At 40.3% G+C, this 24,625-nt stretch overlaps 2 protein-coding genes across 2 annotated transcripts in view; both read right to left on the bottom strand.

Annotated features, from left to right (window-relative positions):
* Window positions 1-1,953: 1,953 nt before the first annotated feature.
* Window positions 1,954-9,384, bottom strand: GCSH (glycine cleavage system protein H). Its single transcript, XM_074582847.1, has 5 exons — window positions 9,225-9,384; window positions 5,641-5,720; window positions 4,368-4,431; window positions 2,671-2,802; window positions 1,954-2,085 (listed from the first exon to the last, which is right to left on the bottom strand). The coding sequence occupies exons 1-5, from the start codon at window positions 9,337-9,339 to the stop codon at window positions 1,988-1,990; spliced, it is 489 nt and encodes a 162-aa protein (XP_074438948.1). The 5' UTR covers window positions 9,340-9,384; the 3' UTR covers window positions 1,954-1,987.
* An 879-nt stretch (window positions 9,385-10,263) lies between these two features.
* The window catches only part of PKD1L3 (polycystin 1 like 3, transient receptor potential channel interacting), a 40,785-nt gene continuing 26,423 nt past the window's right edge, over window positions 10,264-24,625 (bottom strand). The window contains exons 30-43 of the mRNA XM_074583435.1: window positions 24,267-24,483; window positions 23,339-23,567; window positions 22,341-22,572; window positions 21,796-21,892; window positions 20,268-20,408; window positions 19,384-19,569; window positions 18,195-18,522; window positions 17,553-17,686; window positions 16,526-16,653; window positions 15,861-16,021; window positions 13,978-14,188; window positions 12,519-12,620; window positions 11,225-11,356; window positions 10,264-10,389 (exon numbers count right to left, since the gene is read on the bottom strand). Coding sequence (XP_074439536.1) covers window positions 10,264-10,389; window positions 11,225-11,356; window positions 12,519-12,620; window positions 13,978-14,188; window positions 15,861-16,021; window positions 16,526-16,653; window positions 17,553-17,686; window positions 18,195-18,522; window positions 19,384-19,569; window positions 20,268-20,408; window positions 21,796-21,892; window positions 22,341-22,572; window positions 23,339-23,567; window positions 24,267-24,483 — 2,424 coding nt within the window. The remainder of the gene's footprint in view (window positions 10,390-11,224; window positions 11,357-12,518; window positions 12,621-13,977; window positions 14,189-15,860; window positions 16,022-16,525; window positions 16,654-17,552; window positions 17,687-18,194; window positions 18,523-19,383; window positions 19,570-20,267; window positions 20,409-21,795; window positions 21,893-22,340; window positions 22,573-23,338; window positions 23,568-24,266; window positions 24,484-24,625) is intronic.

Here is a 24,625-nt window from a genome sequence, read left to right as displayed (position 1 = left end):
TTTACTATTCCCTGGGTTCCTTAGAGGATTACAGAAATTACTATTTCATATTTTGTTGATCAAAAGGAAAGAATACAAACATTTTAAGGGAAAAATTGTATAAAAATGCATTACAATGCAAAGGGAGAGCCACAAGGGTCGTATATTCCATGGCCATGAATGAAGGGCCTTTTACTCTCTAGTACAGTTGGAAAAAACAGGGTGGAAGAAACAGTATCAAACTGAAACATTTTCATGACTTCCTATCTCTATTTGCCTGGGCTCATTCTCATTTGAAACAAACTTTCCCTGTAGGAAGCGCACAGGGAGGCCAAAGATCCACCCCGGCACAGCAAGCCTGTAAAGTGCCAGGATCAAGCTCCCAGCTCTCTGGGCCCTGAACGTTGTCACAATAAATACTGCACGACACTGTGAATAATGGATAAGTGCTGACAGTTTTTAAAGCACGTACACTGGGCTTATGGGAGCCTTTTGTTTACCAACCACTGCCAAGTTAGGATGTACATGGAACAAACCCACTCCTCCTTCTTGCTCACTTTGCAGTTTAACTCCGATGGAGAGGATAGTTTTATCTCAAATACAGTGGAGTCTCTCTTGGCATGGCTTTTGGAGGGAAAGCCTTGCGGAGGGAAAATTAGCTCATAGGATTTAAAAAAACCCAGCCATTACTTTGACATCCCTTCAGATCGTAAAAGATAGCCCTACATTTTGGTATGTTAGAAAGGTTTCTGTATAACCTGCAGTGTATTTCTGCCCTTTAGAAAGGCTGTGCTTTCGAAAGGAACTTCTAAAGGAAGAGGAATTTTGCCTTTATCATCTTACATAGATTAAACATTCCCCTACTTCCTCTTAGGTTAACTTACAGATACTTGGCTTTTGTTCCTGTTTTGTGCTTGGCTTCTAATCACTATTTTAAAATTGTAGAAAAAACTTTTAGACCAAAACTCCGCTGTACTATTATGTTTTCCTAAAATGCAGGTCTGTACAACACCAGCTCACCCTCAGATGTCACATCAACTTTGAGAGCACATTTGTGGATTCATCAAATATTAAGTCTAATGGAATCAGCTGCTTTAGTTTACTGGTTTGTAAAGTGAAAGTTTTAGTTTCATTCCTGTGATGTCCTAACAGCAATATGCTTACTTGATCTTACAGACAGACACACACGGATACATTATATGTCAAACTATTATTGACCACACAATTTTCACAAGTATCTACTCTTCTGAAATCACCGCAATCGCTAGGCACAAGATGTAGAACTCCTTAATTACTTGGGACATAGGTAGTGTTTACCAGACAAAAAATACAGCCTAAAGAACCCACTCTAGAACCTTGATAAACTGTCATTGCATGAGTTTTGCATAGTAAGAAAGCATATAAATCAGAAGACAAAAACCACACCTTCTGCTCAAAGGCAGAACTACTTGATTACATAGTAAAATGAAGGAGGAAAACAAAGGATTAATAAATTCTGTAAAGAAGTAAAACATCACGCAAAGAGGTAGTTGACATGGCTTCTCCTTTTTTGGTATCATCTTCGTAACTGTAATTAGGAAAAAATGTTAGGAGGTTAGGGAGATGCTGTTTTTCAATATCTTGGGAGCAACAGAAAAGTATTTTAGGAAAAGCTGTAGTCCAGGTTAAGAGAACATCACGTGCCTACTACAGAATTATCATATTAAGGCTGTTGTGACTAAATTTGATTTTCAAATGAATCTTGGGAAGTATATATTTTAACAAATAAATTTTGCTTCCCAAAATATTATAGATAACATCCTAAAGTTACGTAAATCAGATAACACAATAAAAAAGCCCTTGCAGGTATGCAGATGTTAAACATTTTTATCTCTGCAATTATTATGGTCTTGTATATGTGATCATAAGCGGTATTTTTCAGGTTGCCAAAACTGGATATTCTGTACTTCACTGATTGATGACAAACTACACTGAAACATTTTATATGGATTTATTTCATTATTCCAGCTCAGTCCTCAATAGATTTTATGTATTTCTCATAGGCATCTTCGCTCATCAGTTCATCAAGTTCAGCAGGATTTTCCACGGTCATCTTGATAAGCCAACCTGTAGTTAGGAAATCAAAAAGAAAAACAGTTGCTAATATCCTACAAGATCTTGTATCCTACAAGAAAGATCCGTTCATGTTACTGCCTTAGAAAAGTACTGCCAGTAGGAATATAAGCCCTGTAACACTGGTAGAATCAACAGAATTTCTTGTGCAGGCAAACCTATGTTTCAATACTTCAAAAAGCAACCAAACAATCTGTCGTAAGAAATGGCTTTTTGAGTCAGATCGGTTGTCTAAGTCCTGTCTCTGACAGTGGCATTAAGGAGACGCTCTCTAGAAAGCGTAAAAGAGCCTGACCTCTCGGTATCGTGAGCTGTTACAAAACCAAAATAGAGAAACACGATCAAGGGAAATAGATTTAAATTCAACCACCGTCTATGTCTGAACACATTGTAAAGCAGCTGTCAGCAAAGACTAGAATAATACTGTCACATTAAATTTTACTGGACTTGAGCTATATTCAATATACTCCATTTAAGCCTCCACACCATTACACTGGAAGAACTAGGCATTGCAGAGGCCTTTGCGATAGCAAGAAGCCAGGTGGCATTCATTGCTGAAAGATAAAAATGACATCTTACCATCTTGATAACAAGATTTATTGACGAGCCCTGGATTATCTGCAAGGGCAGCATTAATCTCAGTCACTTCTCCTGAGAGAGGAGAGTAGAGTTCACTAGCAGCTTTCACACTTTCCAAAGCTCCAAACTCATCTGAAACACAGAATACGATTGAACGCTTTTAAGAGGAAAATACAAAGTGCTTTATTTTTTCTTCAGTCAGACATTGTGGTGATGACCTAGCCATTGAAGAAGTGTCTCGATCTTGAGCAAGGAAAACTGCCAAAGAGATTGAAGTCACCAACTTTATGACAATGACTGGCAACGTTAAATTTGATGTTTATGCCCCTGAATTATTCTGGGGAACTTGCATAACACTAGCTAGCTGGCTGCTCCAAAAGGACAGAAATTTCTTATATTTGGCTAATCCTTTGCTAAAGCCCTACAGCATATGATATGATATCGTGTTAGAAGGAACCACATTCAGCTCTTGCAGAAAGAGACCTAAATATGCCTTTTATCTGCAATTTAAACCTTTTTATACATAATTTGGTCACAAAATAGACACATCCACAATCTCGGGAATCCCAGTTTTTCTTCAGAAACACTATCAAGTGTTACATTTGCACTCACTGGAAAACACACATTAGTATTCAGAAGCACCGCACTGGAATCACCCAGCCGCTCTTCCCTTTTATCTATTTTGTAGGCAGTTGTGGAAAAAGTGCCTGGAGCGATGTTAGTCCAGAGCAACTCTAAGCCACGAGCAAACAAGACAGAGGCTAGAGGAACACGGAGCTGTCAGAGGAACAGATAGGCATTAGCACAAGGAATCAGAGAACAACCTGTTCTGGGAAAGCCTGGAATTAGACTGAAGCCAGAATGGGTACAAAAGAGAACTAAATGAAAGTGAAATTCCTTCAGATAAAACTACAAGTTGGTTAATTAAAACCCTAAACAGAAAGACCTTTTGTCTATCATTCACCATTCAACGCGGTATTACATATTTGACCAAAACAATTCGATACAGACCTATTCCATAAGAAGGATGGCAAAAGAAAGGCCTCAGTAAATCTACGTTCTTTTTCTGCAATGTCTGAAGCTAATGACAATCTTTTCTTCATGTATTCTCCACGTAAATACAGCAATAGGCCTTTCCTTTCTACCTGTTAATGCTCACTCTTCCTTAATATGGAAAATGATATAACTGAATGATTAAGAATGTAACAATTTGTACGTCACTAATGAGCAAAACCCAATGATTACAGTTGATACCCCAAAATTACTGGATCTGTATATTCATAGAAAAATCAGAGCTTGATATCAATTAGATGCTTCACATCATGCAACTCACGAAATGCGTAATTGCAGAAATACGCATAAGCCCACCCAAGCACTAGCAAGTCCAAATCAAAGCATAAATATTTTAAAAACAGAACCTAGATAAAATTATTACAAAAGATATTTCAAAGATTTGTTTTTTAAATAAATGTCTTCACAGTTTAATGAGCAAGTACTTTCTGCTACCATGCGTGGTCTGACAGCGAGAACTGGAAATTAAAGCTGCCTCTTGTAGAAACACCTGAATTTCCTTTGCATCCAGAGGATCAATAATGGTATTAATGAACATAAAGTTTATTTCATAAAATTTATCTTTGCAAAGTGAGAGTGGGATGAGTAGAATAATTACTTCATTAGAAATTACAGCAGAAACTTACCATGTTTACTCAATTTTGTCCCAATTTCTGGAAGACTACAGTAAACAACGTCTCCTAATGCTTCCTTAAAAGAAAAAGCATCAAAGCATACATTAAAGAAACTATACATAGGAGGGATCCGATACAGTAACTCTAATATCTGTATATAAGCAATCTCTGTCTCTAAATTTAGTTCTCATTCTTCAACGAGTGCATGTTTTTCACTTTTTCTTTTTAAACAAGCAACTTGAAAAAACTGATTCGTTACCATGCCCCAAATGCCAAATTATCATTTATCTATTACAGCGTTAATAACCCTCGGGATGAATTACAGGCTTTATATCCAGATTTCTTCAGGCAGGCTGATGTCCTTAGCATCATCTAGAGTAACAACTGTTTTAAAGAAAAATGTTCCCAATGATTTGAGGGAATTATCTTTTTGTTACAAAGCACAGAGGATTTGTGGAACTTGAAAGAAAATGCAATGACTCCTCCCCACAGACACGGACCACTGGAGAGCTGTTAGTGTACAGTTTGTCCTTACTGACTTAATAAGGAGCCTTATCACCATAAGAATCGGCTCAAGCAGAATAGGCTTCTGCCTCTTCACTGACAAGTGTACCCTATCTCACAAAAGGCTAGGGATCTTACAAAGCATTAGTGTTATTTACAGAAAACTGAGATTACAGGAAGTGCTGCTTATCCTAAGAAACATTCATTTCATCGATAGCTTCTCACATTAGATTTTCTTGAGTTTCACATACAGTGAATCTCTATCCTGAATTTGCCTGTGACTTACTCCAAATCAAGTACTTGCACAAGAACAAAACAAAAGAAAAAATCCAAAGGAATTCCTATCCTAGAGTAAGAAATATACGCCATGTTGTACTTCCATTCGCGACTGTTCTTTAGCCAGAGGGATTGCACTGTATTCATTGTCAAAGGAAATTTGGCCTAGAAAGCACAAGACATCCTCTTCATGTATGCCACAAACTCCTCAGGCCTATCAGAACTGAAGTAGTAAAGGAGGTTTTAAATTCTGCTGAACCATTAAGTTGCTCATCAAGTTCAGCTCTCCATAGGCTCAATCTGAAGTGATTAAGAATTTATCAGAATGCTGAAGCAGCATTCACTTCACAAATAACGTGATAGACCAAGTCCAAAAATCACACTCAGTGTGTAGCATATGCGATTAGAACAATAAAAACCAGTAACTGTCCAAAGAGCAAGGACAAGAGCAGGTATGCATAAATAAATACTGCAGACTTGGGTAAAGGGGGGAAAAGATCAATACCTGTGCAAAATTGCTGATTCCTACTGTTCCAATGCCATTTTCAACTGTTATCCATTCATGCTTGTCTGTGAATTTGCGGGCTAAAATGAAACAAACTTGGTATTTCAGAAAGAAGTGACAAGTAGCTCGCTTAAATACAGTGACACATTTGCAGGCTTAAAATCGTTTAACTGAGGTCAGTTTTGTTTGTTTTTATTGGAAAACATTTTAAACAGCACATGCAATTTACAGAAGCATTTTTTTCTGCTCATGACATGTTGAGCCACGCGGTAGAAGCCCACTAGGTGTTCTGCTGAGAGCATTACTAGTTCCTGTGCTATCACTTAGAGACTGATGAAGTACAGGAGCAACAGTAGTATTTCAAACAAAAGTATAAATCTAAAGCATATATGTGTACTTTACTCATACTTCTGCGGTTCTATGATGGCTTAGGGGCTCTTCAAGCATATTTAGTGTTTGTTTCTGACAACCACTTTATTATTCCAGGTCAGGCCACTGTTAATGACCCATTAGAAACAGTGTCAGCATTACAGCATCTCATTCAAAGTACTTAGAGCCATCAGTTGAAGTTAAAAAGTTGCAGCCTGGTTAGTTTACGTGACCACTTCCCTTCCCTCCACCTGACATTTCCTATAGAGTCTACTTCTCCATGTTTAATGTTGCCACAGATTTATATAAAATTAAGGCAAATTAATGCAGGCAACTGTTACTTAAAAGAATTTGCTCTCTGTTAATACTGTTACTGTGAGAAGAACACAGTAGGTATTCGGTATAGTTTTAAAATAAACATATTTAAGGCCCTGTTAAGTCTCTTCACAGCATTCTTACAATGCTACATATATTTTAGATCTATAAGACTCAGGGCAGGTTGTACCAGCTTGTATTAGAAGCAATTCTTTTTATAAAGTCATATGCAGACACTTCAAAAGAAGTAATTGAAACAGGCAACATTTTCCTCGCTAACACTTTACGTGGAACTTTTCTTACTCTGAGCATTTTCAGCCCGCTTTGTCCGTTTTCTCACTTCTAGTTTCTCCATAGACGCTGTCTTCCCCTTTTTTTTCTTTTTAAAAAAAAATGAATTTATTTTTAACTTTCACATGTAGCACCTATCCAATTAGGCAAGGGATGTCCCAGAAGCTGAAGAAGATAACTTTTTAAATAGAGCTGCCTGTGTGATTGGTGCCAGAGTAGCACAGCTGGGCCTTCCTTTTGAGTTCAAAATTCTCCTCTCAGGCTCTTCCTCTAGGCCGGACTCCTTCTACCTGCTAGAGAAACTACGCTTCTGCAAATCCTTGTATATTTTCTAAACTTGTACATGAATGAAAACAAGTTTTCTCTGTAGACCTGCTAAAAATCTTTCCACTGTAAGTCAGTCAAGTTTCAAGCTGTTTCGGTTGTAGTGATCCTCTTGTTTATGTCTGAACACACGCAAGAGAAGCAAGTCCTAGATTAAATGGTTTGTCTTTGAAGATGGACTAAGTTTTATAGACCTTGTTAGAGCAACACATGTTTTTGCAAGTACATTATGTGAAAAAATTTGGAGTAAAATGCAAATATGAAGTATTCTTCCATGAATTACCACTCAAAAACCCCGGAGAATTTCAGCTAGCATTATCGATACCTACATAAATCTCTCCAGCACACATTCTAATAAACAGAAGAAATCAAACGTCTTAAATCTTTTCAGGTCAAGACATTAAACGCATAGGTAATAGGAATTGCATTGGAAACGAGTAATGAGCCTTAAGAATGGAGAATGACACAGAATCTCAAACCCAAGCTGAACATTTATGACAATATGTATATCACAAAGAAGCCAAACAATATCTTTTTATGTAGGATAATAATATTGTATAAAATGTTTGTAAAGCAAGGTTAAAAAAAAAAAAAGAGAGTGAGAAAAAACAAGATTTCCATGGTCAGTTTGGAACACAGCAGTAAAGTGTTCTCAACAGTTAGAGGAGCACATAAGCTTCTGTAGGTGGTGGGGGGGAAGAAGTGAAAAATGAAAAATTCTAACCCTGTAACAAAAAACAGTGCAAATAAAGTAAAGGTCAAATTAAAAAGAGTTAATAAGTAATCTCAAAATTTGAACTTTGAGCTCATGTGATCAGCCCATTAAATAAATCAAATTAAACGCATATGAAATGTCAAAGCATATAAAATCTCTTCTGTGAGCATTCTTTTTCAGAAGAGCAGCTAAATTTACTCCAGCTTCATTCATTTCAACATGACTTTGGTTTCAGCTTAACTAGCCTATGCTGAATTCACACCTTCATTTAGTTTAGCCTGCCTCTATTAAATATTTCATAAATGTATACCTGAAGAGTGAAGGAAAACTCACACCTCCACAGAGAGGCATATAATTTTTTTCCTCTCTGCCTAACACAAAAGCATAATTTATGTTATTCCTTCAAGTTATACCTATAGAAAAACAATGGGTATATTAAACAATAAGAATAGTGAAAAAAGCTTAGATCTTGACTCAATTTGCAAATAATAACTAATAAATGTTATTTCTTTCACTTGTAGAAGGCAGTAAACAGGTAAGTTAAAAGACTATCTGGAAGGATATTTATGACCTCTTAGTGGCAGTCATTACTTTTATAGCATATTCTTCACCTCTTCTATCTTTTCAACATTCCTGTCTTCTACAGGACCACAGATTCTGTTTTTCAGACTTCTGTGGCTAACTTTCATTCAAAGAGAGCTTCAACGGCAGCATTTAATTTCTGAATTAATTACATTAAGCACAAAACCGCACCGAGCACTGATGTGCAAGTCCATCTCCTGCATTACCACCTCTGTCACCACACGCCTGGCAGCGGGCTGGGCTAGGCCAGGCCGAACTCCGTTAGCCCTGGAGATGTGGCCGGGCTTGCTTTCCCAGTGGCCATCGCCAGCCCATCTGCTGGGGCTGCTGCCGGCCGGTCCTCCCATCCGGCCTCCTCCGACCTACCAACTGTTAATAAAGTTAACTGTTAAAGATCCCAGGAAAGCTATCCGCTTCTTTCGTCAAGTTTGCGTTCTCCGCTCTTGGCCCGCTCGGCGAAGCCGGCAGCTGGGGCCAGAAGGGGACAGGGCCACTTTGCTAAAGAACTGCAGCATCCAGAGGAGGTTAAAAGTTTTCTGCCAATTAACAGAGGCGAACCAGCTCCTCCTGGCAGGAGGAATTGGGAGAGGGCCGGCACCAGGACAAGGGGCAGGTGGGACTTGCCACAAGCGCCAGGCACCCATTGCCCCCCACAGCCCCGAGCCCTTCAGCCATCTTGCGAGGCTTCCCCTGCTCCCCTCACGGCCACCCCGGCGACAGCGGCTGCCCATGACCCCCTCGGCCCCGCCGCAGCCGCCCGCTCCGCTCGGCCGCGCTCTTCCCAGCCGCGGGGGCACCAGGACACACGCCCCCCACCCCCGCCACCATCCGCTCCCGAAGGCTCGGCCGGGCGGGGGTCTGCACGTCGCACCGAGCTCCCTCACAGCGGCTGCTACGGGAGGGGGCAGCGGCAGCCCCAACAGAGCAGGGAGCGACAGCTCCCGGCCGAACCGGGCCTCCCTCCCACTGCCCCCCGGCCACCACTCACCGGACAGCACCAGCGAGCTGGTGGCCAACCTCCGGGCCGCGGGCACCCGCGGCGAGAGGCGCGGGCAGCGCGGCACCAGGACCGGCCCGACCCGCCGCAGCGCTCGCCACGCCATCTTTGCTGGGGGCGGGCGGGGGGCGGTGCCGCGCGGAGCTCCCGCCCAGCGGGGGCGGCCGTTACCGGCGGCCGTTAGGGCAGGCGTGAGGGGGCGGCGCTGTCTCTGAGGGGGGTTCACGGCCTCGGAGGAGGCGGCCGGCAGGCGCGGGGCCAAGTGGCTTTGTGTCTCCCCCCCGCGTCAGGCCGCTGGGACTAGGGCGGGAGCAGGGTCAGGCTGACGGGAGGAAGGCGGTCTGAGGGCGTCGCCATCTTTCCATGGCAGTGGCTTGGTAGCAAGAGAGCGGATTTTAGCCAAACGGTGCAACAAACGCTCAGTGTTTATTAAGTACGGATGCAAAGTCTACAGGAAGTACGCGTGGGACGCTTTGCCTTAGGTTTAGCGTTATTTCTTAGCTACTCCAAAACGCCGCTGAGGGAGCTGGGGGTGTTCCGCCTGGAGAAGGCTGAGGGGAGACCTTATCCCTCAGCTACCTGAGAGGAGGGTGTAGCGAGGAGCGGGTCTGGCTCTTCTCCCAAGGAACAGGTGACAGGACAAGAGGAAACGGCCTTAAGTTGCACCAGGAAAGGTTTAAACTGGATATTAGGAAAAACTTCTACAGAAAAGGGTTATTAAACATTAGAACAGGCTGCCCAGGGAAGGGGTAGAATCACCATCCCTGGAGATAAAAGACAGGCAGATGCAGTGCTGAGGGACGCGGTTTAGTGGTGGTTTTGTCAGAGTTAGGTTGATGGTTGGACTCAATGACCTAAAGGTCCCTTCCAACCTAGGCAATTCTATTAATTCTATAACACGCCAGCAACAGTTTATTGCCACAGCATTTCAGTCAGAAGCCACGATAACCTCAGTCTAGCCACTGCAGCTCATAGTTAAAAAGTAAAGCTTTCACCCACACATAAAGTGACTTTTCATTGTGGTTATCATCTAATTGTTGACAGGTTTTTCCAGTTGATTATTAGTGACTGGCTTCTCTTCCTTCTTGCATTTAATCCCAAAGAAACCGAAAAGTTTCATTAGCATTAGATCAACAATCTCCTCTTCTTCTGAAGCCTAAAATAATGAGAAATAAGTTACTCAGATGCACAGACCAGAAGCAGATACCGTCTCTGCTGAAGTCGGAGAAAGTCACAAGATAAAATCTCTACTTGAACTGAAATAAGCCAACTTCCACTCAACAGAGCAACAACACTCAACAACTAAGCATAAGTAACTGCCAAAGCAAAACATCACACAAATATATCGGGACAAAAGTCCCAGTTGGGCATGAGTGAACAGTATGTTATAGAAGTTTTGGCTCTGTCAAAGCCCATGGAAACCTTGCTACGGGAGCCTGGAGTTCACTTGCCAGCTACCATACAGCTAGTGGTACATACAGTGAGCCGCCTTCTAGACGAAGCACATGAGAAAAACTAAATATATCTTGATTTCTATTGAGACGTGTTCTATTTTTCATCTCCCTTGGCTTTATTTAAAACAGAGGAATTTTGGACAGTACTGGAGTACTAAGCTGGAATTTACACCATGCTATCAACAGCTTGAATGGGTCAAGCACTCAGGGACATTTTTGAAAGGAGTGTAAAGTCCTCATGGACTTCAGTAGCAGTTTTGGCACTGATTTCAATGGCGCTAGAGCACAAGTCTAAGACTCTTTTTGTATTTAGTATTTGAACAGAAGGTTACAAATCAGATCTGAACAGAGACTCGTCTGAACAGGAGTGGACAGCATAAATCTGGAAAATCTGAAGTGTGCTTTATGAGTAATTCTTGACTTCTTAGGAGTTGGACTGAGTTTGTATGGGTTTCATCCGATGGTAGAATACCTAAATCATGAGTAAGCACTGCACTATAAATGTTAAGAACGGCAGGAGAGCTTGGATGAACACACCTGGTAGTGCTTCTGCTCCTCACCAAAAGCAACCAGAATCACCGAAATGAACAGATTCAGTACCACAAATGTCATGAAAATTATGCAGGATCCAATTAAGAAGGAGCCTAAAATTGGATTGTAGTCCAAGACCTGTAATATTAATAAGGTAAGACATCATATTTTGACTGAAAAAAAAAAAACAAAATCCCCAAACCCCCCAAAAACATACAAGCAGTTAAGACACAATAAGGAGTTTGTCCCTGAAAATCCTTGTGGTTAGTAAATTATGCTATCTGTATTATACATATATATATATATAAAATTTTTCTCCTTTATCCACTTTCCTATGTTGATATGATGTAGTACAAAGACGATAGAATATTTTTTATATATGATATATGAATATGGGGAATCTTTGGGGTTTTTTAAGTGTTTGCATTTGATTGTAAGGGTATGGAAGTTTCGTGTGAAACTTGACAAGCCTGGAGAACTGTTTATCCACAGAACAGCTGAAGCTCCATCATCCCTCAGCTTTCAAAGTATAGATGAAATCTCGGTATGCTTTTATTTAGTAGTGTATTTACAAAGAAGCCCAGTCAGACTGTCATGGACACATATCAACAGAGGGTTGCGTAAAAATCCCAAAACCTAATTTTCATGTAAGCTATAATGTAGGAATATATTTTCATGATTAACAACATGAGTGGGATGTAGAGGTGAAAAACTTTGTGCCCAATTACTGATCTTCAAAGCTATCCTTACCCTGTTGGATCCATGGTCTGAAAATATCCACCAAGAAGGACTTCACAGTCAGAGATGTCTGAGAACTAGCTTAATCCAGAAAGAGCCGTTCAAAGGATATTGTAATATTTGAAAGAACTTAATGAAAAAATCAAGAATAATAAAACCAAATGTAGCATAAAGTTCCCTTTTGGAAGGCCTTGCCTTTTTTGGGAAGCTGATGGGTGTGTGTTCAGAACAAATGCAGGACATTGCTCACATTTCCATCTGTAGCTTTCTAAGGAAATTGCTCAAAACTTTCTCTAATCAGTAAGTAACATATCTAGTTAAAATGCGGGCACCTTTCTCAATGAAAGGTTAATTGTGAGTCTACTGATGGTGAAAATGGTACGTGAGATGGTGCCTTTTTCTTGATGAGAAAAGGTGGCTGCTTTAGAAAGCTGTGGAACTTATAAAATTAGATTAATGTCTAGCACTAATTGAAAGTCTTTCTATTTTCTGTGTCAGAGCGTATTCGATAGCTGAGATGCTAATTATACAGTGATAAAATTCTCAAAATTAGGGGTGGTACCTCCTCATAGTTGAAGATTCCCAGCTGAAGACTGACCATGGTCTCTGCTGAATCAAAGAGAGTTTTGTAAGAGTAGAGCTTCCAGCCAAATATCAAGTTTGTCTGCAGAGGAAAGAAGGCATATCTTGTGTCATGATCAGAGTCCTTGCTGCAAAATCAGCAAATGATGCTGTATTCAGAGAAAGCCCTCCTAGCGCATCATCAGAGCCATTAAACTTTTTTTGTGTTCTGGGTTTGTTTTTTTTGTTTACAAACAGGAAACCCCAGACAAGGTCAGAAGACGACTATCCTAGAGCTAAGAACTGGATTCACACTTTCTGAGTGTGTTTATCTGTAAGACTTTTTACCATGGATATGAGAATGTCTTATATCTGCTCAGCTTGGCACTAGATATGTAAAAAATCGGCAAGTACATGACAAAATCATGAAAGTAATTTAACCCACCTCCAAGGAGCAGATTTATCCCTGAATAATGACCAAATGAATCATAGTCACAAACAGTGACCTTTTAGTGCACAGATCCTTCCAAACAGGCAACCTACTTGTTTGCCCTCAGTAATCAAGGTGCTATTTTCTTCATTTATATCCTGTGGGCCTACTGTGCCTGATTTAAATGGGGGCTGCTGCAGTCTCACTTTTTTCTCCACCCCTCTGCCTCTTTATTTCACAGCTCCATTGCTTGCACGATGTGACAACAGGCTGGGTCACGGAACTGATCTGATCACTTATTTTACCTGTTAAGTTTGTGTCCACAAACTCAGTTGCTAGAGTGCCAGTGCTGGAAGGAGAGATGAGAAACGTGAAATCAGGCAGTGTGAGACTGCAGCAGGTCCCGTTTGTCACAGGACTGCCCTTTACAGGACGGTTTGGATTTGGCTCAGATGGTTTCACTTCTTCAGTGATTTTGCAATTGAGATGTGCTGAATTTCCCACTTTCTCCCAGAAGGTTTACACAAAACCTTTCAGCTAAAACAATAAATATACATAAATAGTTGCAGTCCAATAATTCTTCAATCTCATTAGAATGAAAATACCATTTTATTTGCATAAGTATTCCTATAATAGGCAGAAAAGTAATTATTTCCCACTTAAAAACTAGCCAAACAAAAAATGGCACTTGCTGCACTCTCCCCAATTTAAGCTTTATCCAGGAAATTATTTTTCCTGTACTTTGTTCTTTGTCACACCTATTACACACATAGAATCTATTTTTTCATCTCAGTGTTTGATTTTTGCAGTATATTTCAGTTTGCAAAGAATAAACAAGTGGATATTTTAACTTCTGTTTCACTTATACTGAAGAACTGGGCTCCAAGCTGCTAACCTAAGATTTAGATAGGCAGCTCTATTCAGTTTTATATTTCAAAGCTGCGTTGCTTTCAGCATTCAGAAATAATTCATCGAACCTGACAGCACCTGGATGCAGACTGCAGACAACAGAAACCACAGTGTTACTCACAGCGATGGAATAGGCGAGGAACATGACTGCGATAACAGTGATGAATCCAGAGATATCACCCCATGCCCTCCTTAGAGTTGAAGTGATCATGTTTAGTTTAGGGTTGAGCCTCAGGAGATGCCACAGTTTCACTGTGGAGAGAAGCACTAGGAATGCAATCAGGTAGCCAAGAACTGCATCAGCCCTTGCTGTTTCATTAAAGCTTACACAGCTGTTAGGAGAAAAAAAAAAAGAAAAGATGTAATAGACCGTGTACACAGAAGCCTGTGAAGTGCATAAATGAGTATGCTGGAAAAGCCAGTCACTCTGTCCTTGTTTTCAGTGGAGAGCTAACTTGAGTTCTTGCTTGAATGTTCCCATCCGTACTTCCTGCTGTGTGCCCACAAAAAGCTCAGTTGTACATGGCAGAGGTTTTTTTAACAGCATTAGCTAAAGCTGAGAGAAGGTCCAGGCTGTAGCCCAAATGTTGCTCATTTTTAGCAAGTCACAGTTTAAAGGCAGCTAGTGCAAACTTACTATCAAATCCTGGCCCTTGGAAAGGAAGACAGGTTCCTCTGCGCACGTGTAGTTGAGAAGGTGAGGGTGACTGGTGCTGTGCAGCTAGCAGGGTGCAGTGGCTGTGACAGGATTAGCTAATTTCCAACAAGTTGGGTGAGAGGGTACCGAAAGGAACGAAGTAAAAGATTGGAGGTCAGAACTGTGATCTCTGACTGAGGCAAGTCAAATCTTAATGTTAGCTAAAAAAAAGCTTGGTAATACTTATATTTACCCTTCACAAAGGTTGCATGTTATTTGTACTTAAAATTTTGTTTACAACAGAGTTGACCACAAAAAGCTTTTATAAATTGTGTATGCTAATATAGCACATGACATACGCCTTTATGAAATATGCATGCTGTATTATCAAGAATGTAGCTGTCAGGTTAAAGGAAGTGTTTGTTCTTTCTCTCATTCAGCACTTGCAAGGCTGCATCTGGAATACTGAGCCCAGTTTCGGGCTCCTCAGTGCAAAGAGGACATGGAGTCCAGTGGAGGGCTGCTGAGATAGTTGGGAGTCGGGGTACAGGATACAAGAGAAGGATGTGGGAGCTGGATTTGTTCAGCCTGGAGAAAAGAAAGCTAAGGAGGCCTCTAATTGCTGTCTCCAACTACCTAGTTGGTGATTATAGAGAGGACGTAGTAAGATGCTTCCTGGAGGTGCACAATGAAAGGACAAGAGACAACAGCCACAAGTTGCAGCAAGAGGAATTCCATCTGGATGTCAAAAAAACCTCTCCTCCCCATCCCCGCCCAATGAGAGTGGTTCAGCACTGGATCCAGGGAGGCTGTGGAACCTCTGTCCTCCGAGATACTCAAAATTCAACCAAACAAGGCCCAGAGCAACCTGATCTAACACCACACCAGGAGGTCAAACAGAGACATCCAGAGGTCCTTTTCTTCCTAAATTATCCTGTGATTGTATCACCTCTTTCCTGTGTGACTGGTTTTTAACAGATGTTCTCATTTTCCATTCTGTATTAAATAAGCCATTATTGTCCTCTAACCCATGGCTTTTAACAAGAAAGAATGAGGCAGATTATGGATGGATGTCCTGTAGCAGAAAGGCTTGTTGATTCAGAATAAGGTGATGCAGATAGGGAAGTAGCAGCTAGGCTGGGGAACTCGGTGCTCAAGTCTGCTGGATTTTATTATAGCAGTATCAGAAGAAAATCCTATTGCCAACACACATCTAAGCTCTGAAGTATGTACATGCTTCATGAATATAGTCATATAGGGTAGCATTATCTAGCACAGACATGCTAATGTCTGGGAAGAGGAAAAATAGATTTGTTTCTGCATAAGTAGCACCAAGAAAGGGTGCGCTAACTAGCATTAGTACTTACTCCTCTTTGTGTTCCTGGTAGTAGCTGATGTCTCGGGTCCCAAGGATTGTCCGCTTCACAAACACTGACAGGGCGCTCCAGCTAATCAATATAATGGCCGTCTCCAGGAGATTCCACTTGCTGTGGAAGTATCTCCATCTCAGAGTCTTCATCAGTTTTCCCTGTGAAAAGAGGAATTTTACTGTTTCAGTCTCGTGACTCTGTATCATACAATATACCTCTAAAGATTAGGGCTATCCTCTCTGCAATAAAGAAGACTACTGCACATCACTAAAACTGCATCTTACACTAATTTCTCATTATCTTTCTCAAAAGAAGCATTCCAGCCAAATAAAGTGTTGCCTTCCTATTATTTAATACAAATACAGTATCTGATTCAATCTACCATTGGTGCAAGTCAGCAGCAGCACTACTGAAATCAAGTAGTGTCATAGAATCATGAGATCATTTAGGTTGGACCTTTAAGATCATCAAGTCCTGCCGTTAACCTAATGCTGCCAAACCCACCACTGAACCTTGTCCCTAAGCACCACGGCTATTCGTCTTTTAAATACCTCCAGGGATGGCGACTCAGCCACTTCGCTGGGCAGCCTAAAGTTTTTGTAAGTGAAATCAAAACCAGACACAAGGAGGTGCTGTCAGCTGAACTTTCCATTGGGTCTTACCTGTACTATCATGTAGTACACAATAAAGAGGAAATAAATTACTTCTGCTGCAACCACAAAAATGTGGAGACTGCTGGTGTATGTGTAAAGCCGGACACTTTGCAGCTCTGCGCTTGTGAAGAAGGCCCCTAAAAAACAATGTTCACCTCAGTGCTCTAATAATTACATTTTTTTGTTTTCATTCAAACAATTTAGTTCACCAGTAAGACTTCCATACTCGCATTCACATCAATATGAGACTGAATACAACCATCAGACTAAGATTTAGACTTGGTTATGGGAATAGCCTTATAACTGTTCTTTGAAATTTTCCTCAAATTTCAGGCACTTTTAGAGTGCTAGTACTCTTTTGTATGATAGTATGATATTAATCCCAGCAGGGCTGAGTTTGGATTGGACTACAAATGCAGAAATGTAGTAGAAGGACCTGGAGATGTAAATCTGAATCTCATTCTAAAAAGAAAATGAGCTTAGTTTTGTTATCTGATTTGGGCATTTTCCAATACTGGGACAAGACCTGAGGGAGGCTACTGCTCAAATTAAATGTTTTTCTGTGGCCTTCAAAACAGAATCTAGTTTCACTATTTTCTTTGCTGTATCCGGATTATGTGTTGTAGGATTACATGGCTATATATTAGAAGTCTTCTGGAACAAAAAAGACAGCCTGTTATTCGTACTTCTGTCTTAATACCGTATGGATTAGCTGAAATGATTAGGATACATCATTTTTCTTGTTCCTGTTGTGTAAATTCCGGAGATTAAGTTTCAGTACCATGTTTTCTTCATCAGCAGATGACCACAGCATAAGCAAACATAAGATATTCCATTATGGTCTGTATTACAGTGATGCTACATTTCCCCTAAATGGTTTATAAATTTTGCATTGATTCTGTTATTATTAGATTTATTAAAACACTTCTGTTTACTGAATAAAGAACTAGGTAAACACTGACAGCATTTAAATCTGCACTCTGTAGGTGCATTGCTTGCTGTCTTCAGAAATGTGTAACTTAAAAAAGGTTCTTACCTAAAGCATTGGTTTCAAACATCAGGCTTATAATGCAGAACAGGTTCACATTGGCATTGTAGACTGTAAATTCAACAAACACTGCTCTTGTGAAGGTGTCTAGCCAGACGTTGTTGAAAAGGTACTGGAGAATTCTGCCAAAAAATGTATAGCCAGTGATCTAACCCATACAGGAAAGAGACAGTATAATATGGAGGATAGGAGTGTTTGGATATTATCAGAGAGAAAGAGTAAACCAGAGGTAAGATGTTCAAGAGGACATCTGGTCTGTTAAGTCTGGGTATAGGGGATATTTGTACTATTAGTCTGGGTCGTAAGCTTCTTTTTGGCTTCTGTGAAGAAGCAGGTACCGGATACTGTCCAGTACTAAACCTGAGGTGCCTCAGGTATCTGATCATTTACCTCGTATAGGTTAGGAGAAAAGGGTTCTAATTTTGGACCCTGGTTGTTACCTCTCATGGAGCAATATGACAGGAACATAAACTACAATGATGTCCCCACAGTAATATCTACAATATTCATCACAATGCACAGCAGGAAACCTCAGGATGCAATCTGAAATTAATCTTAAATAGAGTAGAGGAAAGAGCATCTTGATGCTACAGCAGATACACTAATAATTTACAAGAATATAAGTGGTACCTGGAGGCATTCTTAGGATCAGTTCCCAGGTGAATTGTGTATCCCCCTCCCCTGTAGATGGCCAGTTTGCCCCAGGTGGGGTGCCCTCTCAGTTTGGACTGACTCTGATACTGCCATGCTGAGCTCAGGTCAGAGGAGTTGTCAAAGACTGAAGCATTCCAGCGTTCCCCATAATCTGATGTATCTTCTGTTTGTAGGGAGTATGGAGCATGGCATTCCTGAATCACATGCTGGAGTTTGGAAGAAACAGGGCAAGTGTCTCCTTTCACTCTTACTTGGCGAATTCGAGCACTACCCACCAGCTTGGAATTGCCATCTGTAATGAATCCTAAACAGGAGATGGAAAAGAGCAGCACTGGTAATATGACAGAACTACTAATAATATTTCCTCGTTTCATTTATGATTCACTGATGCATTAACATTTTGCTATAGATTCTTTTCTAAAAAACACTGTAAGCAAAACAGTAATGAAAATTAAGCCCTTGTGTTGATTTGAACTGGGTTCTTAGATAACATCCGTAGATAACAGAGTTCAGTATCACTATCTGTATTTTATACAGAAGGAAACTGAGGCCTGGAGGAGAAAAGTGACTTGCTTCGAGTCACTCAGCAGAGTAGCCGTATACAGTGTTCATTTGGCCACAGCTGGTCAGTTCCTGTCATGTCCAATGAACAACTTTGCTAATGTATTTCCACATTTACTCTTAAATGTGAGCTGGAAAATGGGTCATATTTATTACTGGATATGGCTAGATAGAAATGCGGTGATATTGCATAATTAGCCTTCACATTGACCTAAGTCATGATGCAAACAGAGCTCTCTTGAGGAAAAGCTTTGTAGTGCCACCTGTCTGCCATTCTTTTTTGAATTATGGAAAGAAACTCATGTAAAACTGAGGCATATATCTGAATATCTGGAATAAGTAATGTAAAATGTGAAAAATGTAACATTATAGTGCAGAACTTTTGGGTTATATTAAATATAAGGAAGATATCAGGACATATCAAACTTGGGGTCAAGCTGTAGGGTTTTTCTTATCCACTAGTATTCATATTATAAGAATCCATACTAGCCTTATACACTCACAGTCTCTTTCTCCAGTCAAATATGCATGTGCAAGTTAGGGATATGTAGAAAAGATAATGTTTCAGAATCTGGCAAGCTGAAGTGAAACAATGGGACTGCACCTTTATATGATCCATACAGATTTTTGACTAAGGTAGTGTTTGCCCATGTGAAAAAATCCTGATAACTGTAGACATCATGGAATCCATCTGTAAAGCTGTTCTCAATGTGTTTGTTTAAGTAGTAGGAATTGGGATCTCTCTGCCCATAGGCAACCAGTAACAGCATCCATAAAAATCCCAGATAGGCTGGAAAAAAACCAAGAAAGACAGCATATGTGAGCTCAGAATTAGCACTACTGTTCAAAATAGACTGCATGAATGATTACTGCTGTCATCACTTATTAGGTTAAGGAGATGTTTGGTAGACTCTGACTGACCACTGCTAATGAATTTGCACAAGCTACTTCAACATGCTGCAGTTTAAGTATATCATATTTGGAATACGAGTAGCAGTCGAGGAAAATAAGTGGGAAACCTGAACACTAATAGTAATGACAGCTCAAAATAAAATAAGTAGTCTAACTTTGTTCCAAGTGAAGTTGAGGTAATTTTTTCCATTGTTTTTAGAGGAAATAAAACTGGGGTATAAATCATTATCTATAGATACTATCTGCTTTTAGAAAGATGGCGTCCATGTGCTCTTTTGATTTCCACTTCATTTACCTGTAGACCTCCTCCTTCTACCCTTTCTAACTTTTCTTAAACCTCTCATGTGTCTGTAATGTGTTTCTTTACCATAAAATCAAGCCTTCACCAGACTTCTGTCTCCAGCTAACATTACTACCTCCTTTCAACTGCAACTGAATAGCTTGTCTCTACACCATAATGGCTCACAGAAAGCTAAAGCCAAAACTCTTTCACCTAAGAGAATGATATTTTCACTGATGTAAAAATAATGATAAATACTGCTGAATAAAACATGATAATCTACATATGGATAATACCCAAGATTTCTCTGATGAGGGCAAATGCTTTCTGCTCCTTCATGCAGCTGATTTTCATCTTCTCCACGTCAGCTGCAGGAGGTGGCCGGTAAATGTTGCTTCTACTGTCCCTTCGGGCTCCAAAGAGAGGATTTGAATCACCTGTGAGTGACAGCAGTAAACCCTGGAATTAGTTAACAGATTGTCTATGTCTTACTTTTTGTTTCTTTGAATATTATAAGGAAGCAGTTCTATTTAATGCTTTCCCTTAGGATGTGATTTAAACAATTAGCATAGTAAGGCAAACAGTGGGGAGGAAAGGAGCTTACAAGCACACTGTGTTACGTTTATGCCCAGGTGTCTCTCTCTCTCTAGGCTGAGCATCTCAGAAGGTGATGTATTCAGAGCCTGAGGCTGATCAGGGAGGAAATTGTAGATCAGGATTCCCTGCTGTGCCCTAGGACTCCTGTCTGCTGGTATCAGCATTTTTTAGACATGACTGTGATTGCAGAAGGCGCTGTTTGGTTTATGGGAGTAATACAGGTAATTGTGGTCGTGGAAAAGTATGTAAATGGAGAACTTTCATAAAAGACTTAAAGGAGGTGGGAAATTTCCTTGAGAGAGAGTTTTAGATATGCTTGTCAGATAAAGATCTACCAATCTAGATGAAGAGTGCATTTTGCACTGCGCGTTTATTTTCACTGGGTTGTGGAATAGTTACAGGTTTTGTTGCAAGCCATGCCGTGAATACTGAGATGTCTGCATAGAGCTAAAACAAATTTCCTTGTATATCTGATTTTTCTTATTTAAGCATGGTTACTGCATACTAATAGTGCTGATTCATTAATTTTGATTATAATGGCTTCATTCAGTTTGCCACATTTTATTATTTTCTTTTCTAGATGTTCCTTGAATGTTGACAGACTGAAAAGTCATTGACTATCCACTTGTACAAGTCTTGATCGCTAGATCAAGAATAGAATGTATCAATATAGGAGAATACTTCTTTTTTCTGGACGTAGGCAAGCCAGGGATGGAGGGAAGGAAAGAGCCAAATATCAGTATTCTGGCAGCAGGTAGGTCCTCCAGTAACAGGGGCAATCTTACAACAGGGCTAGGGGAGATCGTGCACGTATATGTATTTGCAGTGGTAAAAAGATAAACAAGGAGGTATTATTCTTTTGATCCAAAACTACTTCTCTCGTATCTTTTTGACCTTGTGGTCTCTTTCATTAAGTGTTCCACAAGATTTATCCAACCTAAACATATGGTGGTCTTTATAGTTTCTTCAGCTGGCACAAAATCAGTTATTTAGGTTTGTTTCCACTTCTGCCTCAATCTTGGGAGCGCTAATGGGTAGGCGCATAGTTACAGCACCTGTGACTTTAGTGATTTCTGCTAACCTTGTCAGCTAATATTCAGGTATATAAAGATAACCAGTGAAGTTCTCAGTTGAGCTGAGTCACATATTTGTGCATAAAGCACTCCAAAAGCTTGGAGAACACTTCACTTACTTCCTTTAGTAATTTCTCACTTTACAGGCAATTACCTGGTGCAGATAAAGGCCCATCGATAGCTGTATTTTCTTCATCCTCATGTTCCACCTTCTTCAGAACCAGAGCAAAAAAAGCAGCAAATCCCAGGACCTGGAAAGAATTAGCTATAGACTCACCATATGCCTATTTCACAAAAAGAATCTCAGGCTTTGACCTGGATCCCTTTGGATCCAGGCACTGCAGGAAAACAAGTGTGCTTTGGCTTTGTTGAACTCATGCAGCTGAAGCTCATAAACAAGAGAAGAATGCACAGTTCTGGGGTCCATCCAGCTAAACTGATTTTGCCTTATGACACATCTTCCCTGGTCAGAAACCTCACCACCCATTAAACTCTGACAAAACAAGGGAGATGAAACTAATGGAGTTAATGTCAGCCAAAGACAACAGAACTCTGTAAACCACCTGCTAGTTCTTGTTTTAAGACTTCTCATTTTACATGTTAAATCCTGTGGTTCTTTAGAAGACATTACATTGTCTTCGTGAAATGATAGTAGAATGAGTTTCTATTGGCCAGTGGTTGTATTTCTGAGGATCTCACCTTTAAGGGCTGTGTGATGAAAAGACTTTCCAAGAAGGAGATGGCCATGGAGATCAGCCACTTGATGGAGTTCTCCTTGCCGTAATGCAGCCCATAGAGCATGGTAAAGAACCCAGATACACCGCTGGTGGCTGCAACAAGGAACCAGGCAATGAACACAAACCACCAGGGCAGCCCTTTGGAAGAAGAAGTTTTCTTGCCATCACCAGAGAAGCTTGGAGTAAGGGACCACCTTGAGAGTCAACCGGAACAGAAAAAAAATCAGTCTGCAGTGGAACAGAAGCCAAAATCACAGTCTTTGGGTCCAGTGGGGATAGGCAACATCTTATGAGTTAAAATCTCATTGAAAATATTCTAAATTTCTTTAACTAATGCAGTTATATAGAATATATGGATAGCAAAAAGTACAGTGAGCAAAAGTATGTGCAGAGATCAGCTAAAATCAAAACAAATATGATGGGTTTATTTGTTCCTCAGTTCACGCATAATTGAACCTCCAGTAGAAATATTGACAAATAAAACCATAAATGCATTTTAGCTGCTGGATACATCTCTTGTGACCCCTATAAAGGCCAGAGAGATAATTAGTGGTATTGTTTTCAATACCTCCAACTTAATTATCAGATTTCACTGAAATATTTTCGTCTGCTTATTAATTTTTCTTCATCCATACATTTTAAGAGACACCTGAGACTTTGGAGCTCAGTGATTATCCCAGCCTGTTACTATCATGTGACATTGTATTGTAACATTCAGTTTTGGAGACAAAAATGACAGAACGATGATCTAGCATTATTTCTTTGGTGTGCAGTTCGCAGTGCATTGAAATTTCTTTGTTGCTCCTACAATAGTATAATAGTAAAACATGTTTCTACAACTGTAATAATGGTTATCTAGCACATATTAAGCAGTAATTGTTTGGGCTCCGTCATCCTGACCGGTTTTGAATTCACGACCTGAATTTACTTATACTGAGAACAAGATGAGAACTAGGTTACCTCTCACTGCTGGATGCTGATGAGCAGATCCGGTTCTCCAGGAGGTTCTTCATGTGCTGAACCTGATGAACAGCTTGTGTGTAACTCTGAGGCATCTCAAATTTATGGGGCCCCAGTAATTCCAACTCCATCTCGACATGCTGGAGTTGCAGGTACAAGCAGCGATTGTAATCACTGTATTTCAGTCGCTCATACATTCCCTTCTCTGGAGTTGGGCTTCTTGTTTTTTCTGCAGGTAAAGAATTATTTAATTTTTTTTTAAAAAAGAAAATCATCCTAGTTATCCCTAGATTAAAATACTGTTCAATACAAAGGTTAGCAGAACTGGAGCTCAAGCTTATGAATGTGCCAAAGTGAAGAGTAACATTGGAAGGGACATATAAAAGCAACTTTAGTACTAGAGCTTTAATGCTTTTCTGCTGGAATGGGCTGATCTGTTGCCAGGAGGAAACTTAGTAAGACAGAGGTCCTAAAACCTTAATAGAGAAGTCAGATAAGATCAAGTGCTAATTTGTTCATAGTTTACCTGTGCAATTAGTAGCTTGGTATGCTTATTGGAAAAGCCAAATGCAAGTCTTAGTGAAATCAGTGGGATTGTTTACTCATATATTATTGTTTAATTGAAAATAAACGAATGCCTAAGTTAAGAGTCAGACTGAAAGTAACAACAGCACAAGGCTAAGAAGAAAAAAAGGACAGGGCAAAAAGACTGTGAAATAACTGATAGTTGTGAGTCTTTATGCCGTTAGTACTGATCCTGCCCCCAAGCCAGGCTGGTAGCTGGTAGATCCCTTCCAACCTCAACTATTCTGTGATTCTGTAATTGCCTTTGAGTCAGAATGTAAGCAGAGCTTGGGTCATCACATCCAGTGTTACCGTAATTTTCACTACGAAGGTTTCAGTAGGCATGTCACATTGTGTTGTTTACCTTGTATATCCATAGCACCTAATGTGACAATTATAGGGTCATCCTTCTTTTTGCTTTCATCATAAAACTCTTGCCCAGCTCTGTTCTGCTGGCAGATGATGTCCTCAACCAATGCCAATAGGGTGTTAATGTTAGTTGATTTTCCAAGATCTGATACTGAAGTGAGAGATGGACTCTTCAGGGCTTTAAAGAGTGAGCTGGCAATTCTTCTTATATCCTAGAAAAGACAGCAGTGACACAGCAGTGACTCTGGCTGTAGTGACTTAAGCTGATGTGATCTGAAGGCACCACTGGCTGGGAGCTGCACCAATTGCTAAAATCTCGAGAATGGACAAGGATAGCGTACCCTGCAGTGCTGG

The sequence above is a fragment of the Larus michahellis genome, chromosome 4 (genome assembly GCF_964199755.1).
Source record: "Larus michahellis chromosome 4, bLarMic1.1, whole genome shotgun sequence".
Lineage (NCBI taxonomy): Eukaryota > Metazoa > Chordata > Aves > Charadriiformes > Laridae > Larus > Larus michahellis.
Note: the sequence above shows the minus strand (reverse complement) of the source record. Positions and strands in the feature narration are given on the sequence as shown.

What these genes read in the sequence shown, in the direction of transcription:
- GCSH (XM_074582847.1), bottom strand. Translation starts at nt 9,339, where the DNA reads ATGGCGTGGCGAGCGCTGCGGCGGGTCGGGCCGGTCCTGGTGCCGCGC. An exon ending in CAGCTCGCTGGTGCTGTCCG is followed by an intron (nt 5,721 to 9,224) that starts GTGAGTGGTGGC and finishes GTTTCATTTTAG; the next exon opens with CCCGCAAATTCACAGACAAG. An exon ending in GACAAAATTGAGTAAACATG is followed by an intron (nt 2,803 to 4,367) that starts GTAAGTTTCTGC and finishes TCTGTGTTTCAG; the next exon opens with ATGAGTTTGGAGCTTTGGAA.